Source organism: Lissotriton helveticus, chromosome 11 (assembly GCF_964261635.1).
Source record: "Lissotriton helveticus chromosome 11, aLisHel1.1, whole genome shotgun sequence".
Taxonomy (NCBI): domain Eukaryota; kingdom Metazoa; phylum Chordata; class Amphibia; order Caudata; family Salamandridae; genus Lissotriton; species Lissotriton helveticus.
The window spans coordinates 1,069,843,071-1,069,859,686 of record NC_136072.1 but is presented as its reverse complement, the minus strand read 5'-3'; the positions used below and the strand labels follow the sequence as shown (position 1 = coordinate 1,069,859,686).

The following is a 16,616-nucleotide window of genomic DNA, read 5'->3' as shown; positions in this document are numbered from 1 at the left end:
GGTGACGCAGTTTAGTTTCTTTTAGTATTATCTATTTTTTCATTGTGCTTTTGGAATCAAAAGGTTATTTTTGAGAAGGAGATGCAGTCTCTTACCCATCCCGTGTACTGGTTGAACCGCCTGTTAAAATGAATCATCCAGTTCCCTAGTGTTTTCAAAGTATCAGGCGCCAGCTTCCTCCAGATGTTGGGGATCTGTCCATTGAAAAGGGCGCGAGACACCTCATCCAACTCATTGCTCATTCCGACCTCACCAGCCAGGGCCTATGGGTAATTATAGGGACAAGTAATGAAGTAGAAGCCACTACAACCAACCGGAATGTCGTGAATGGCATAGCAGCAAAAATACACATACCCTTTGTAATTCCACCAGAGATTTTGACATTCTGTCAATAAGTTTGTTAAAACGCTCCAGTTCCTGCAGCAGTACCACTGTTGTAGGTGAAATGTCTATTCCCAAATTCTTTCTTATCAGATCAAGATCAAATAGTGGGGGTAACTTGGTCTCTATGTCTTTGGCCACTTGCCCAATGTATTCATCTCGACTGATCCCAGTGCCAGTTTCACCTATAGGAAAAGAGATAACAGATATTTAGACAAATCTAAGTCAATGTCTTGTAAAAGTATTAATTGGTGGTACCACCATACAATTAATACCAGAATCAATCTATGTATTAATAATATGATACAACATTTCCTTTACCTGTTTGTGGCTGCAGTTCTAGGAGGTGAGTCCACATGTCTCGAGCTGCCTGTGTGTAGTATCCAATCTCAGCATTTGAATGAAGGCCAAACACTTCTGGAGTATTTGCAAGAGGAAGGGATTCAATTTCATCTACATAGATTAAATGAACATGTTAAAAAAAAAACTTTGATAAATAGTATGATTTACACCAGAAATATGTATTTGACTCAAAGCAAATGTAGAACCTTTAATGGACATTTTAGCATAGTGGTCCTCAAGTGACACTAGGGCTAAATGTACTTTGTTACAAGTATGGACTCTAGGGCATCCTGCCAAGATACCCATTACCTACTCAGCCATACCTTGGTTCAGTCCTTACATAAAGGTGCAATACACCCCCAGAACACCGCGTGACCCAGCCCGATGTGGATCTCACGATTGATTATATACTACTGTGGCAAGTCAAATTAGACAAAGACAGTTTTCCCAAGTCTTGAAACAAATGTGTTACTATGACCTATTGGATTATATCCGCATGAACCTGGTTACAAATCTTTGATGCCTGTGATTTTAAGAACGGTTGGTATTAAACTATGCGCCTACCCAGAAGATAATGCAGATCGTAATACTCTATTCGAGTACAGATGATTTTCCATTAGATAGGCGAAGATAATGTCATTGCTTGGCATCCATGGGGGGCAGTGATGGGTAGTGACACCCATCTCCAGGGTCTGATAGTGTTAACTGGGCTTTACCAGTGACTTGGCCTGAAGAATTCAATGTTTGTGAACTTCTTGTCATTTGGAAATAACTGAAGATGCCTTGACCTCTATATACCAATATTTGCCCAGTAGTAAACTAGCCTGTTTTGGTCGCCTCATAATTACACTACGTTCCTTTCACTGTATTCAGTAAAGTACACTGGTCAATCAATCAATCAATCATAACATTTGTATAGCGCGCTACTCACCCAGGGGGTCTCAAGGCGCTTGGGGGAAGGGGTCCGCTACTGCTCGAACAGCCAGGTCTTGAGTTGTTTCCTGAAGGCGAGAGGTCCTGGGTCAGTCGAAGGTGGATGGGGAGGGAGTTTCATGTCTTGGCCGCCGAGTAGGAGAAGGATCTGCCTCCGGCGGTGGCTCTTCGGATGCGTGGTACGGCGGCAAGGGCGAGGCTAGTAGATCGGAGCTGGCGGGTGGGCGTGTAGAAGGTCAGTCGGTCGTTGAGGTACTTGAGGCCCAGGTCATGGAGAGACTTGTGTGCGTGGGTGAGGAGCCTGAACGTGATCCTCTTGTTGATGGGGAGCCAGTGCAGGTCCCTCAGGTGGCCGGAGATGTGGCTGCGCCGGGGGATGTCCAGGATGAGCCGGGCGGAGGCGTTCTGGATGCCTTGGAGTCTCCTCTGTAGTTTGGCTGTGGTTCCGGCGTAGAGGGTGTTTCCGTAGTCCAGTCAGCTGGTGACGAGAGCCTGGGTGACCGTCTTCCTGGTTTCGGTCGGGATCCATCGGAAGATCTTGCGGAGCATGCGTAGGGTGTTGAAGCACGATGAGGAGACGGCGTTGACTTGTCTGGTCATCGAGAGGGAAGAGTCCAGGATGAAGCCCAGGTTGCGTGCGTGGTCTGTTGGCTTGGGAGCGGTGCCCAGGGCGGGAGGCCACCAGGAGTCGTCCCAGGCGGAGGCGATGGTCCCAGGATGAGGACTTCCGCCTTGTCTGAGTTCAGTTTGAGGCGGCTGTTCTTCATCCACTCGGCGACGTCTTTCATCCCTTCGTGTAGGCTGGTTCTGGCGGTGTCGGGGTCCCTGGTGAGGGAGAGGATCAGCTGGGTGTCGTCGGCGTAGGAGATGATGTTGAGGTTGTGTTGGCGTGCGATGGCTGCAAGTGGTCTCATGTAGACGTTGAAGAGGGTGGGGCTGAGCGAAGATCCTTGTGGTACGCCGCAGATGACTTCGGTGGCCTCCGATCAAAACGGGGGAAGGCGAACTCTCTGTGTTCTTCCGGCGAGGAATGAGATGATCCACTCCAGTGCCTTCTCTTGGATGCCGATGTTGCTGAGGCGTTGGACTAGAGTGCGGTGGCAGACAGTGTCGAACGCTGCGGAGAGGTCCAGGATGATGAGGGACGCTGTTTCCCCGTTGTCAAGCAGGGCTCGGATGTCGTCGGTGGCTGCGGTCGCGGTGCTGTGATTGGCTCTGAAACCGGACTGCGAGGGGTCGAGGGATTCGTTCGTCTCGAGGAAGGCGGCCAGCTGTCTGTTGACTATCTTCTCGATGACTTTCGCAGGAAAAGGGAGGAGCGAGATGGGGCTGAAGTTCTTGAGGTCGGTGGGGTCCGCTGTTGGTTTCTTCAGTAGAGCGCTGAGCTCGGCATGCTTCCAGCTCTCCGGGAAGGTGGCGGTGTTGAAGGAGGTGTTGATGATGTTCCGGAGTTGGGGTGCGATGGTGGAGTCGGCCTTGTTGAAGGCCTGGTGGGGGCAGCGGTCGGTCGGAGATCCGGAGCGGATGGTGTTCATCGTGCGGGCTGTGTCTTCGGTGGTCACCGTGGTCCAGGTGCGGAGGGTGGCGGTGGGGGGCGTTGGTTCGGCGGTTGGGTGCGTGGATGATGCGCCGAAGCTGTTGTGGATGTCGGCGATCTTGCGGTGGAAGAACGAGACGAGAGAGTCGCAGAGATCTTGTGATGGAGTGATGTCGTTGTTGCCGGTGCTGGGGTTGGAGAACTCCTTGACGATGCTGAAGAGTTCCTTGCTGTCGTGGGCGTTGTTGTCCAGTCGTTCCTTCAGTGATTTCTTCTTGGTGGTGCGGATAAGCTGGTGGTGCTTGCGGGAGGCTTGTTTGAGGGCTGTCATGTTGTCTGTGGTCCGGTCGCGGAGCCAGGCTTTCTCGAGGGTGCGGCAGTTCTTCTTGGAGTCCTGGAGTTCGCCGGTGAACCAGGAGGCCTTCTTCCTTCTGGGTCTGCTGGGAGGGTTCTTCAGTGGTGCGAGGTCGTCGGCGCAGGTGGTCAGCCACTGTTTGAAGTTGCGGGCTGCTTCGTTGGGGTCCGTTGTGCAGGCGGGTGGGCTCTTGCTGAGGGAGGTGGTGAGCTGGTCGGCGGAGATCTTGCTCCAGTTCCTATGAGGAGCCTGTTGCGGGTGGATGGTGGGTCGTGGTTCTTCTGAACCTGAAGTGGACGCAGCTGTGGTCGGTCCAGTGGAGTCCGGTGGCGTGGCTGAAGGTGACGTGCTGGCTGGAAGAGAAGACGGGATCAAGTGTGTGGCCGGCGTAGTGGGTGGGGGTGTTGACCAGTTGCTTGAGTCCGAGGTTGGCGAGGTTTTCCAGCAGGGCGGCGGTGTTGCGGTCCTTGTTGTTCTCCAGGTGGAAGTTGAGGTCCCCTAGGAGGATGTAGTTGGCGAAGGGGAGGGCGTGCGGGCTGATGAAGTCCGTGATGTCTTCGCTGAATTGTGTGCGTGGTCCCGGGGGTCTGTAGACGAGGGTGCCTCCGAGGGTCGTCTTTGGGTCGGTGTGTATCTGGAAGTGGAGGTGCTCCGCAGTGACGAAGGTGTCTTTGGAATCGGTCGTGATGCGGATGGTTTTCTTGTGGACGATGGCGATGCCTCCTCCGGTCTGGTTGATGCGGTCCCTCCTGATGATCTTGTACCCGTCCGGGATGGCGATGGCGATGTCGGGGGCTGAGGAGACATTCATCCAGGTTTCTGTGAGGAAGGCGATGTCTGGTGATGTTGTGTCGAGGAGGTTCCAGAGTTCCACGGCGTGTCTGTGGACAGAGCGGGTGTTGAGCAGGATGCACTTGAGGTGGTTGCTGCTGGTGTTTGACTTGGCGGGTGCGGTGCAGGTCTGGGTGCAGGAGAACTTGCAGGATTGGCAGGTGAAGGGTCCGTGGATGCGTTTCGGGGTGGCCCGGCAGCAGGCGGGGTTCCGACCGGCGTTGAGTGCGTTGAGGGCGGCGGCGTCGTAGGTCTGTCGGGTCATGTTGCATCGGCGAGGGCCAGGGGTCCTGGCGCTGGGCGCGGGCCAGGCGCATACGGGCGCAGACGGGCTTGCCTTTGGCGCACCTTCGGCGCACAGACGGCGCGCCCGCTGCGCGTCAACGCTGCGCGTATGCATGGGCGTCATAAGAAGGATCCGGGAGGGAGGAGCAGCTGGGTGGCGGGAGCGGGGCGGCGAATGGGCAGGGGGGGGCGGGGCCGCAGGGAGGCAGCGGCGGGAAGGAGGGCAGAGGACGGCTCAGCGGCGGCTGGGTCGCCCTGTGGGGAAAAAAACGCAGAGGGAATAAAAACGAGTAAGTAAAAACGAGGCAGCAAAGGGCAAGAGAGTAAAAAACGAGAGAAAATAAAAACGAAGGCAGCAGAGGGCAAAGAGAGTAAAGAACAAGAGAAATAAAAACGAGAGGCAGCAAAGAGAATGAAAACGAGTAATTAACACGAAGGCAGCAAATGGCACAAAAGGGCACAGCTGAGGAGGCAGTAGCAGGGGTGTGTGGGGGCGACCTCGCCTGGTATCAGCTGGTGTCAATAGGAAGATGTTAGCCTCATTTGTGAGATAGTCATGCTCAGTATGGAAATTCTGGCATACACTATTTGCACATGAGATCCTCCAGGTATCTACAGAAATCGTCCAGTTCTTGAAGGGAAGAAGATGACTGCACCTGTAAGATTTTCTTTTGAGAATATTTACGACTTGCTCTCAATGTATATATTGTTGTTAAATTTCTCAATTTGTCTTATATTCCCCCAATGAATAATGTACTAACCTTAGGTACCGATCTTTCTGATGGATCTTCTATCTACTTGTATATTCCTCACCTGAAGAATAACATCAGATGTCAGAATAGATCTGGAAACTTCAAAGTCCTTAGGTGCTTGTAGGTGGTGCTGGCTTCATATATGCGCCAGAAGCAGCATCAGAGGACAACAACTTAGATATATATCGCCGACCCTGGCACAACAACGTCAAATTGCAGTTATTTATTCCAAGCATTCAAAGAAGTGGATGGAGACAAATCAACAAGAAGTATCGCAGTACCTAACTCAGATTGGGATCTTACTAAACCTCTCTCTTTTACCCATCCATCAAACAGGGAGGCGGACGGAACTGGTGAGGAATCTAGTAGATTGTTACCAAAACTTTTTCTTTTGATGGATATGGAAGAAGGTGACTTGGCTCTGGTTTAATGAGCTCTGATTCTCTCAGACAGCTTCTTCTTGAATGCAACAGTTTCTAATACAGAGAATTATTCACCTGGACATTGTTCACTTCTGGACCGCTTTTCCTTTCCTGGAGCCACAGTACAAATGAAGGACTAGTCATCCAGTCTTATATTCTTTGTGCAGGCCAGCTAGAAACTGACGGTCCACCTAAAATCCAACTGGTGAAGCTGCTCCTCTTTCTTCGTTGAATGGGGCAGGGAAAAGAAGGTTGCCAGGGACTGGCCTAAGTGGAAAGAGGTCACCACCGTAGGAAGGAAGTCAGCCCTTATTCGCAACACCAACTTGTCATGAAAAAAGGAGGTATACGGTGGATGGGACCACAGAGCCTGCAATTCGCTGGCCTGCCTCACTGAGGTGATCGCTAGTATAAACACTTCTATGGTCAAGAACCATAACTATATGGGAAGCCTGGAGGACAAGGAGGAAGATGAGTTACCCATAGTGAGGATGAATTGGGTCAGAGACGAAGTCCTTGGGGTTAGGCTGGTACACACGCAGGAAGCCTACCTAGAATGCCATATGGGGAAATGTGTGGAGGGTATCCGCGAATCAATCGAGTTCCTGCAAGATCTGCCCTTGTCCCTGATGCGGCGGGTAGCCCTAATAAAAATGGTGATTCTTCCGTGATGCTTATATACTATGCAGAATTCCCTCTACCGTATTCCGCAGGCGTATTTCCACCTGCTGGACCGTCTATTGGTTGACCTGTTATGGGGGTCCAAAAGAAAAGGGTGAAGCTGGATACACTACAGAGGACATGGGAAAAGGGAGGACCGGAGGTCCCTAGGTTGGGTTTCTATTACATGGCGACACAGCTACAACATGCAGTACAGCGGCTAGACGAGAACAACAATTGGGAGAGTAGACTGTTGGAGGGTACGCAAGGGGGAACCCATCTTCCGGACCTCCTTATGTTGGGATCCCGGGTGCCCGAGGGCCTCCCATATATCATCAGACACATGGCTGTAATTTGGGAAACCGCAATAAAAACTGCGGTGAAACGAGCGCCCTATGCCCTGGAGGCCAAGCTACGTGCAGTGGTTCTGTTTGAACAAGTAAGTCAAACAATGTCTATTACCAGATGGACGGAGGGAGGCTGTCGCATGATGGGATATTTGTACTCGGGACAGAAGTTCCTCAATAGGGAGGAGGCAGAATCAATGTTTGAGCTGGGTAGGGGGCAATAGCTTCAAGGCGCAAAAATCTCAGCGGTGGCACAAGAGGTGTGGCCTGCATTCCCGGAGGACCCGCCCATTACCGCCACGCTTCAGGCTCTTGTGACCTTGGCGGGGGGCCATAGGCTGGTATCTCACATTTACAGGGCATTAAGGGAAGACCTTGCCTCACACCTGCTCCTGATTCAAGCTAAGTGGGACGGGGTACTGGAAGAACCTCTAACGGACTCGGAATGGAAAAGGGTGCATGAAGGGGTTAAGCAAATTAGTTCCAAAACCAGATTTAAAATTACCCAATTCAATATTGTCCATCCAACCTATCTGACTCCAAGTGTACATCACAAAATATACCCAGACCGCCCTGCTAGTTGTCCCAAATCTGGTTATAATGAGGCCCAGTTCATGCACATGATATGGCATTGTCCACAGCTAAGTCTCTTCTGGTGATCGATACTGGAGCGCTTATGACAGGTGATGGGGTGGACACTACCGCAATCCATTAGGAGGTGTTGCTGGGTCTTCTCCCTAGACCTAAAGGGAAAAAACTTACATGTAAGTTCCTCCAGTTGGGACTGGTGTTGGCTAAAAGAAGGATTGCGATTAGTTGGATGAGTATGGTGCCCCCCAAGGTGAAAAATTGGGCCAGGAAATTACGGGAATGGCGACGGCAGAGCTAATTCGAGTGAGGCGTGTTCGAAGGGATGAAAAGCTAGAAGAGGATGTGAGGGCCTGGTACACTATGATCATGGGGATCCCTCACCTCACAAATGTCGGGGGAACTACACATTGACTGAGACAGATGAGATGAGGAGGTGCGGCCACCGGGCACTCTCAGTCTGAGAACAGTGTCGAAATATCTGTTCAGATATGTAATCTGACCTGTGCTGCATGGTTTGAGGAGGAGGTTTTCTTTACGTGACCCAGGGGGGAGGTGGGTGGGATAAGTTAAGAGTTACCATGTTATGATCTCCTTTCCTGAGAATTACCTGCTTATGTCCCAATACAGTACTAAGCGTATTAACGCAAGATTTCAGTTGTGAACAATTTATACAGTGACAGTTCTGAGTGTTCATCACTAAACCTACAATTATTTGAGATACGTAAATTTTTTATGGGATTTATACACTTCCAGAAAAACACAGTACAATACAATCGCATTGTACTGTGCTACGATTGTATTGTACTGTGTTTTTCTGGAAGTGTATAAATCCCATTAAAATTTTCCACAACAAAAAAAATCACCTTAACTAAGCGTCTCAATTTGTAAACCCATCAAAAAGTTTGAAACAAGATTAAGATAACGCTGGCCCATAACAAAAGAAGTTGGAGTATATAGGTTGGTAAGCTCCTTAAGGCACCCCATCACAATCGGGTACTTGAACAAAGAAGGTTGATCTGGGAGGCAGAGGAATGCTGAAAACATAGCCAAGTATTCCTTTTCAGTGCCCACCGGACACTTTCTTCAAGCTAGGGAGAGTGCGAACTGAAGAACCTGCAACAACCAGGCTTTCAAAGGATCCACATTGTTGTCTACACACTCTGCAGCAAGACTGTTCCACCTTGCAGAATAAACAGATTTTATGGAGGGGTGATGAGCTGACAGAATGACGTCAACCATGGAAGGAACATGCGATAACCAGGCTTTCAAAGGGTCAGCATTGTTGTCTGCACACCCTGCTACAAAACTGTTCCACCTCCCACAATATGCAGATTTTGTGGAGGGGCAATGAACTGATAGAATGACCTCAACCTTCTTTGGTGGCAGCTGAAAACAGCTTAAATACTCAATTTCCAGGCATGAAGACGGAGGCCTCGGAGATTGGGATGCAGCACAGCCCCCCTGACTCGGAGAGGAGCTCCGGTCTGAATAGCAATCTGAACGGGGGGTATACGGAAAAGTGCAGATGCTCTCCTTACCCCAACCACCTTTACCAGTCCCGGAGAATTAGTATAACTTTGGCCTAGTCTTGGTAAATCTTCTTCAGAACTCGAGGAATCGTGGGTGCTGGGGAAACACATAGTACAGCCAAACGTTCCCCTTTAACTGAAGCACACCCCACAAGGCTTCTGTGAACGGATAGTGGAGGGTGCAGAACTGTTGCAACTCTGCATTTTCCAAGGAGGCAAACAAATCTATCAGAGGAGTGCCCCACATGGCAAAGATCTCCTGGACTACATCCAGCAGAAGGCGCATGTTAGACCCACTGCACACAGAGGTACCACTGTAAAACCGTCATATATCAATGCACATGCATTACCAGTAGTATATAGGAAGCCAGCCAGACCTAGCAGGTGTAAGCCAGACTTAGCAGATGTACGACTATCAGGACTGGGCCCTGTGCACCTGGGCCCTGTGCATCTTTGGGAAAAGATGGAACTATCCACTGGTTGTCACGGATCCTCTGAGAAGGAGGGACGGCAGGGAGGAGGGTAGTATCAGGAGACACTGGGAGGACGCCAGGTGGGATTTGTGCTTCTTGATTAAAAAGCCCAGGTTAAACATTAACAAGACTGTCAATTGCACATGATGTGTCAACATCCCTGTTGACTTGTTTTTGAGTAGCCAGACATCCAGGAACGGATAGATGGGAAAAGCCAACCCTCTGAGATGGTCCAAAACACCCGCCATCACTTTGATGAAGACCTGAGATGGGGATGTCAAGTCAAACAGAACTACTGCATTTTAGTGATAGGTAAAGCCTACCACAAAGCATAAATACTTCTGGTGAGATTTCAGGATTGCAATGTGAAAATACGCATCCTGCAGGTCAAAAGACACCATCTAGTCTCCCATTCCAATGCCAGCAAGACCTGAGCTAGGGTCAGCATCCTCAACTTCTCCTTCCTTAGGAAAAATTCAGGACCCTGAGATCTAGGATCGGACATAGACCAACTGCCATCCTTCTTGGGAACAAGGACGAATCTGGAGCAGCATGCTTGTCCAGTCTACTGGTCTAGCATTTACTCCACAGCTTGTTTCAGAAGAAGTGCTGCCACCTTTAGCTGCAAGAGGGGAAGGTGATCTTTTGGCAGGGAGGACATCACGGCAGAGCCTGAAGGAAGGGTATGGTATAACCCCTTTCTATTATCTGAAGGATCCACTGGTCAGAAAAATGCAGGCCTTACTTCAAAGGCTGATAGAAAGGAGAACACCCGCCGAACAAGTTCCTTACCTTAGGTAACGCATTATTTGGTAGAGACATAGTCTAGCCACAGATTCCTTAACTTCTGCGTTCTCCCTAAGCGTCAGACTGGATCTGGACATTTTTTCAGCAGTACCTCTGTGCACCGTGATGATGCTGACTCTGGTTGTGACGTCAGTTTCTTCTGTGAAACCTTTCGCGCCAAAACACGGAGTCACGATTAAAACTGGCTGTGGAAGTGTGCCAAAAAAGATCAATGTATCTTTGAAACAATAACTAGAAAACAGAAATGAATGGTACGGTAATACCAAGTCAAGATCGATAAGGTTTTTAAAAAAAAATATGTTTATTATCACAGCAAGGTCACCATTACTCTTATATTCATTCCGTCATTTCGGTATTACAGGATATAGCACGGTATCAACATCATCTTATCAACAACAGAACTACTTTTTCCGTTTACGTTATGTAGCATTGTGCCTCCCCAGTGACAAGAAATATTATTACAATTGTAATGTCGTTTCAATTTTTCATCAACTAAACTCCGCCTCACCCCACCCCCCCGGCACATACATGTGATATAGAGTTTTCCCATCAAGATCGATAAGGTAAGACCAAATTGTTAGTTGAATCACACAACTACATGAAACAGTGATCACTGGTGTATAAAACCAGTGCTGAAAAAGGGTATAACCCTTGCACTATAGGTCGTTCACAAAGTGGGGAGGATGGCCAGGGCATTAAGGAAACTGCGGCTAGACCATGCCTCCACCAGATAATACATTACCAAAGGTAAGTACCTTGTTCATCTGGTAGAGACATCTAGCTGCAGATTCCTTAACTTTTGAATTAAATACCATAGCTATACCCACCTGGAGGAGGGTCTGCACACAAATCCTACAAAAGTTCTCAAAGAGAACCAGACTGGCGATATTAACAATAGACCAGATGTACATAGGAATTAGGTGAAAAAGAGCATGAGATCCATATAAAAACTGGCAGGGACCACAGGCAATGAAAATAGAACAACCCTACAGGCATATAAAAACATGCCCCAAAGGCAGCTGAAAAATACTGTGTTAGAAGAACAGTAGGACAGTAGTACCTGACCTCAAGGGTAAAATGAGCCTATGGACTAGAAAGGCCAACGGCAATACTCTATGCCCTGTAAACGACTGTTCTCTGCACAGTAAGGAAGTATTCAAAAGGACATCTCTTATGAAATCCAGAAAAGAGAGCTTCCAGGACTAATCCACATTGGAGCCTAAATGAACAAACGCATTCAAGGTAAAGCTGGAAAGACCAAACCAAGTACAAAAAATGATGAAAATCCATCCTTGAAGAAAACATCATTAGATAAAATGACGACTACAAGGGTCCCATAACACACAGAAACCATAAAGACGGAAAGATGGCAATTATACAGATATGAATCTGTCGTTAATAATGATAAAAAGATGCCCAGATCTTTATAGTCCGTGCTCTATATACATATATATATATCCATACTCATAATACATATTTATATGTAGACATATATCTACAAGGTATGACATACAGTCACAGATAAAACTTACAGTGAAGAGAGAAGCAAGCTTCAACTAATAGTAAGAATTGAAAAAATATAATACATATCCTGCCTTATTGCATATATCAGAGCTATATCTAAATATGCACAACACAGATACTTTACACCTGTATATACACCAAATACCCATATAGAACAAAAAAACTAGCCCATGATATCTACACAACAGAAAATTGAAATAGAACCAAAAGAAGGGAAGATCACCCCTTCAATAACACACCCTGGGTGACTTAGCATTAAGATAATGCTGCCTGCCCAAAAGTACCGGAGAGACTGTTACTACCCAGAGCCTAAGAGAAAACACAGGAAAAATTAACTTCACCAACAGCAAACACTTACGACCACACTTGGCCCCACAGGTCAAAATGAAGTACAGCCCAACCCATGGTATTCTCAAAAAGAGGTATCCAGTAGTTGGAACATTTGACTGCATGGTATACCAGACAGAACCAAAATCTGACTGTAAATCTGACGTTAAGAATAGAAAAAGCAACAGCCCATACGCTTAAAATCTGAAACCTTATAAGACTGTAAGTCACGAAAAAAGCAATTGCTTATTAGGAAAAGTGTAACCACACTAGCATATCAAAGATGTTATTAAGGAAGAGAAGAACCATAGAAGTGAACATTCTCTTAAGAACAGAAAAAATCCTCCCAGAAAATGGTGGACCTGGCCATAAAAGCTGAGCCCTAGGGTTAAAATAGTCTGACACTGCAATCCAGATAACATTATAAGCAGTGTACACATAACAACCGTGTTCTTAGAACAAATGCAGGAAACCATAGAACCTCCATAAATGGAGGTAAGCATTAGTAATATAATAATTAGGAAAAATACAAAATAGACCCCCGGAACCTGCCATATGTAACTCCTCCAAGAAAGAGAATCCTATATCAAGGGGCAACATCCCATGCGCAGGCAACAAATGTACAATGTGGTAAAGTTGGCATAACCCCCCTCATAGGGTAGCATAACCTTTGCCAAAATCACCTAAAGCAAAAGCAATCCATGCACCACCTGCATTCACAGCAAAGTGCACCTCGCCTAAACCAGCAAAAAGGACTGCAGTCAAATGAAGGACCTATCAAACAAGAATGGCCTAGTGAAAACCTTGGTCAAATTAGACCCAAAATTGCTCTAAAATGAAAATTCAAAGTAGGTGTAAATAATAAGCATACTCTCTGTATAAAAGATCTGCCATAGGGCATAAACAAGATGTGTCTTTAAGAGATAAATAAAATAAAAAGTAATGCATACCAGCATACCGAACTGCTTCCAAAGAAGCAAGAGACATAAACTTCCTAACCAGAAGAAAGATCACAAGCAAGTGACCTCCTGAGCATGAAGCCCATCATCAGAGGAAAAATGGGAGGGGACACCCCTATGCAATAGGTATCCTTGTACTACATAAGACAGCAATGAAACAATAATATCTGCTAACCGCAGGAACACCACATCAGGTGTCACCAACAGGTTGAACTTATACCACCATGGCACTGCCATAATATGGCCAGCCATGTAAGAACCACAAGATTAATATCTCCATTACAACTCTAGTATAGAGAAAGAATCAAAGAGGTATATAATTAGAAAATGAAAATTAGGACTCTGTTTCACTCATTCTATCATGGAAATGCCATAAAGCTGAGTCGACCTGGGCACCAAAAAGATGGGTGCCATCAAAGGGCATATCGACCAAAGCAGCTTGGGCAGCCTCTGAAAAGCCTGAGGTACTTTACCAGGCACAACGACATAGCGCCACAGAGGATGCCATGGCCAACCACTGAATCAGTAGTGCCCATCCCACATCTATTAATCAGCTTAGCTGCCTGCTGGTCATCCAGAATCAACTGTTCCATATTAGAACAGAGGCCATCTGAAAGTGATGGCAACATAGTCTGCAAAGAATCCCACAAAGCGTGAGAAAAACACCCAAGAACACATGTCAGTGGACCTTAAAGCTGAACTATTTGAGGAAAAAATAAGCCTTCCACACAAATCTTGCCTCCTGGAGTCTCTAGTCGATGGAACACTAGGTAGAGGATCAATATCTTGTGAGGCTGAAGCCACCTGAGCTACCAAACTATGAGAGGTAGGATGCTTGAGGAGACAAGCTAGATCTCCAGGAACAGGCAAGTGCCTGCGAGATATAGCATGAACCTCTTAGACAGGCTTAGCCCAAGTAACTAACAATATGTTATACAGGGCCTCACTATATGGGAGAACAGGCTTTTTTTTTAACACTCTTTATTATCAACTGCAAATTCGACAGAGATATCAAGAGGTACATGCAGTATGAACGGTCTTTTTGATTTCTATCCCCCCATTTCACAGCAATCATATCCATATCTCATGTGTAAAAGGGAAATTGTCAAATGGTAAACGGAGCATCATAGGTGTGGTTTTACATATCGTTTGAAGGGTGTTTCAATACAGTTTGACTAAAGATGTAATAATTTCTATTTTATATAACAATCCAAAAAACCAAAGGAAACCCCCCAACCCAAACCCTCCCTAACCCACTCCTGGTCATTCAGTTACCAGTAGTTCTACTACTCCTGGGGAGGCTCCGGGGGCCGTCAGGCTATATGGTATATGTAACAGAAACCATCCACCTACTTTTCGCTAAAAGGGCCCTACACCGATAAGGACCTGCAGGTTTGTGCGTGTTATTGGGACACCGCTACTTGTGGTGAGACTAAATCGAGCATTTCTAGATCGATCAGCATGGCTTCCCATTCCGGAGCTATGGGCTGTTTCCGTAGTCTCTCCTCCCTCCGGAGGGCCGCTCCCTCCGCCCGTCCCCACTGTACCAAGTCTGTCTGCCAAGTAACAACTTCGGGGGACCTGGGGGATTTCCATCTCATCGTTATGACCCTGATTGCTAAAATGAGCGCAAGGTCCAGAAATTTCAGCTTGACTTTCTGTTTCCCTGGCCGTCTACGTAATCCTACAAGGCAAGATAGGGCTTCGCCAGGGACCGGCACCTGTGTCACAGTAGTGAGCACTCGGCGAACCTCGGTCCAGTAATTCTGCAGTCGTGGGCAAGACCACAGCATGTGTATAAAGTCTGCTTCATCCCCTCTGCAACGAGGGCAGCAATGGGGGGAGTCCGGAAACATACGATGTATTTTCTATGGGGTGAGATATGATCTATGGAGCACCATTGCTTGGATGAATTTGAACCTAGCATTGCGTGACACCCTTTTGGGATGCTCCAGTACGGTCTTCCATGCCTTGTCCATCCGTTCAGTGCAGGAGTCCTCTGCCGAGCGCGTTCTAAGGGTCGTGAGTGGAATCGCTGCATGTACCCTTATCCCAGTGTACAACCACCGCACAAGGTGTCCCCCAGGTCCCATGTAATATAATAGGTGTACAAGTTTGTATTGTGTGGGTTTGAGCCTTTGTGGTGCCCATGTGGTCCTAATATAATGTGTTACTGTAGCGTGTAACAGATAAAGGCGTGGGGGAGCACCAGTAATCTGCATGAAGGATTCGTGGTCCAGCAAGGCTTTGTCTCCAAAACAGGCTCCCACATCCTCTATCCCACTATCCACCCAGTTCCGGAGCCTATGTTGTGTGAGTCTACCGTGCGGTGTAGGGGTGCCTAATAGAGGAATGTTCGCTGCGTAGGGCGGCACTGCAGACGTATAAGAAATGGCTTTCCCCTAACAAAGTAAGGCGGTTCGTAGTAAGAGGGACAGTCCGGGGGTATCCGGGCCTTGGGCAACAGTAAAGAATGGAGTTCCCCACGGTCAAGTCGCTCTGTAGTGAAGCCGTTCTCATGTACATTCCTATCCGCAGTCCAATAAGAAAGCCACTGGAGTTGGCTGGCATAGTAGTATCCCTGGAAATCAGGGACCACAAAACCACCCGACATCGTCCCAAGTTGAAGTTTCCGGAGGCTAATCCGTCTCCGTCCGGTGCCCCAGATAAGGTTGATCAAGATAGTGTTCAGCGTATTAAATATGGTTTGAGGAAGGATCACCGGTAAGTTCACAAAATAATATAGTAGGCGAGGGAGCATAACTATTTTCGAGATAGCAATTCTACCCATTACTGAGAGAGGGAGAGAGGTCCAGAACCCTACACTACTTCGGAGTCGTGTTGGGGCACGTTGGATATTGCCGTCTATCTGGTCCTCTGGTGTTCTATACACCTGCATACCCAAGTATTCAAAGGTGGTAGGGGCTACTGGAATTGGGTATGTGCCAAATCATATGTGGGTAAGATGTGGAGCCTCCCGGAAGAAGAACTTAACCGACTTTGCAGGGTTTATTGCTAGACCTGAGAGAAGCTCGAACTTATCAAATATGGCGAAGAGCGAGGTGTGATCCGCTGTCAAGTCACGTAGATACAATAAGATATCATCCGCGTAGACAGATATCAGGTGTTGCGTCCCGTCTATAGGGATGCCCATGTGGCCCGCTGTGCTCCGGAGGGCCAGGGCCAGGGGTTCAAGAGCCAACACGAACAATAAAGGGGACAAGGGGCAACCCTGCCTCGTACCTCTGTGTACCACGTAATGTTCCGAGATATATCGGCCAGTGCGAGCCCTAGCTGTGGGGAATGTATATAGTAAACAAACCTACTTCAGAAAGTTAACCGGGAAGCCAAATCGCTTCAAGGACTCAAACATAAATACCCAGGATAAGGAATGCTTGTTTAAGGTTGAGCGCTATACAACCCGCTCGGGGAAGCTCGCGTGGAGTAGCCGTCATTACAGAGCGTAGTCTACGAGTATTCAGCGACATGCTGCAACCCGGGAGGAACCCACATTGATCCTGGTGTATGAGTGTAGGAAGGTGGGATTGTATACGAATGGCA

At 47.8% G+C, this 16,616-nt stretch overlaps 1 protein-coding gene across 2 annotated transcripts in view; it reads right to left on the bottom strand.

The window, feature by feature from the left end:
* Positions 1-16,616, bottom strand: part of DNAH10 (dynein axonemal heavy chain 10) — a 2,445,728-nt gene that overhangs the window by 12,968 nt on the left and 2,416,144 nt on the right. For both annotated transcript variants that reach the window (XM_078667623.1, XM_078667624.1), the window contains 3 exons: positions 703-834; positions 355-566; positions 96-263 (listed from right to left, as the gene is read on the bottom strand). In XM_078667623.1, coding sequence (XP_078523749.1) covers positions 96-263; positions 355-566; positions 703-834 — 512 coding nt within the window. The remainder of the gene's footprint in view (positions 1-95; positions 264-354; positions 567-702; positions 835-16,616) is intronic.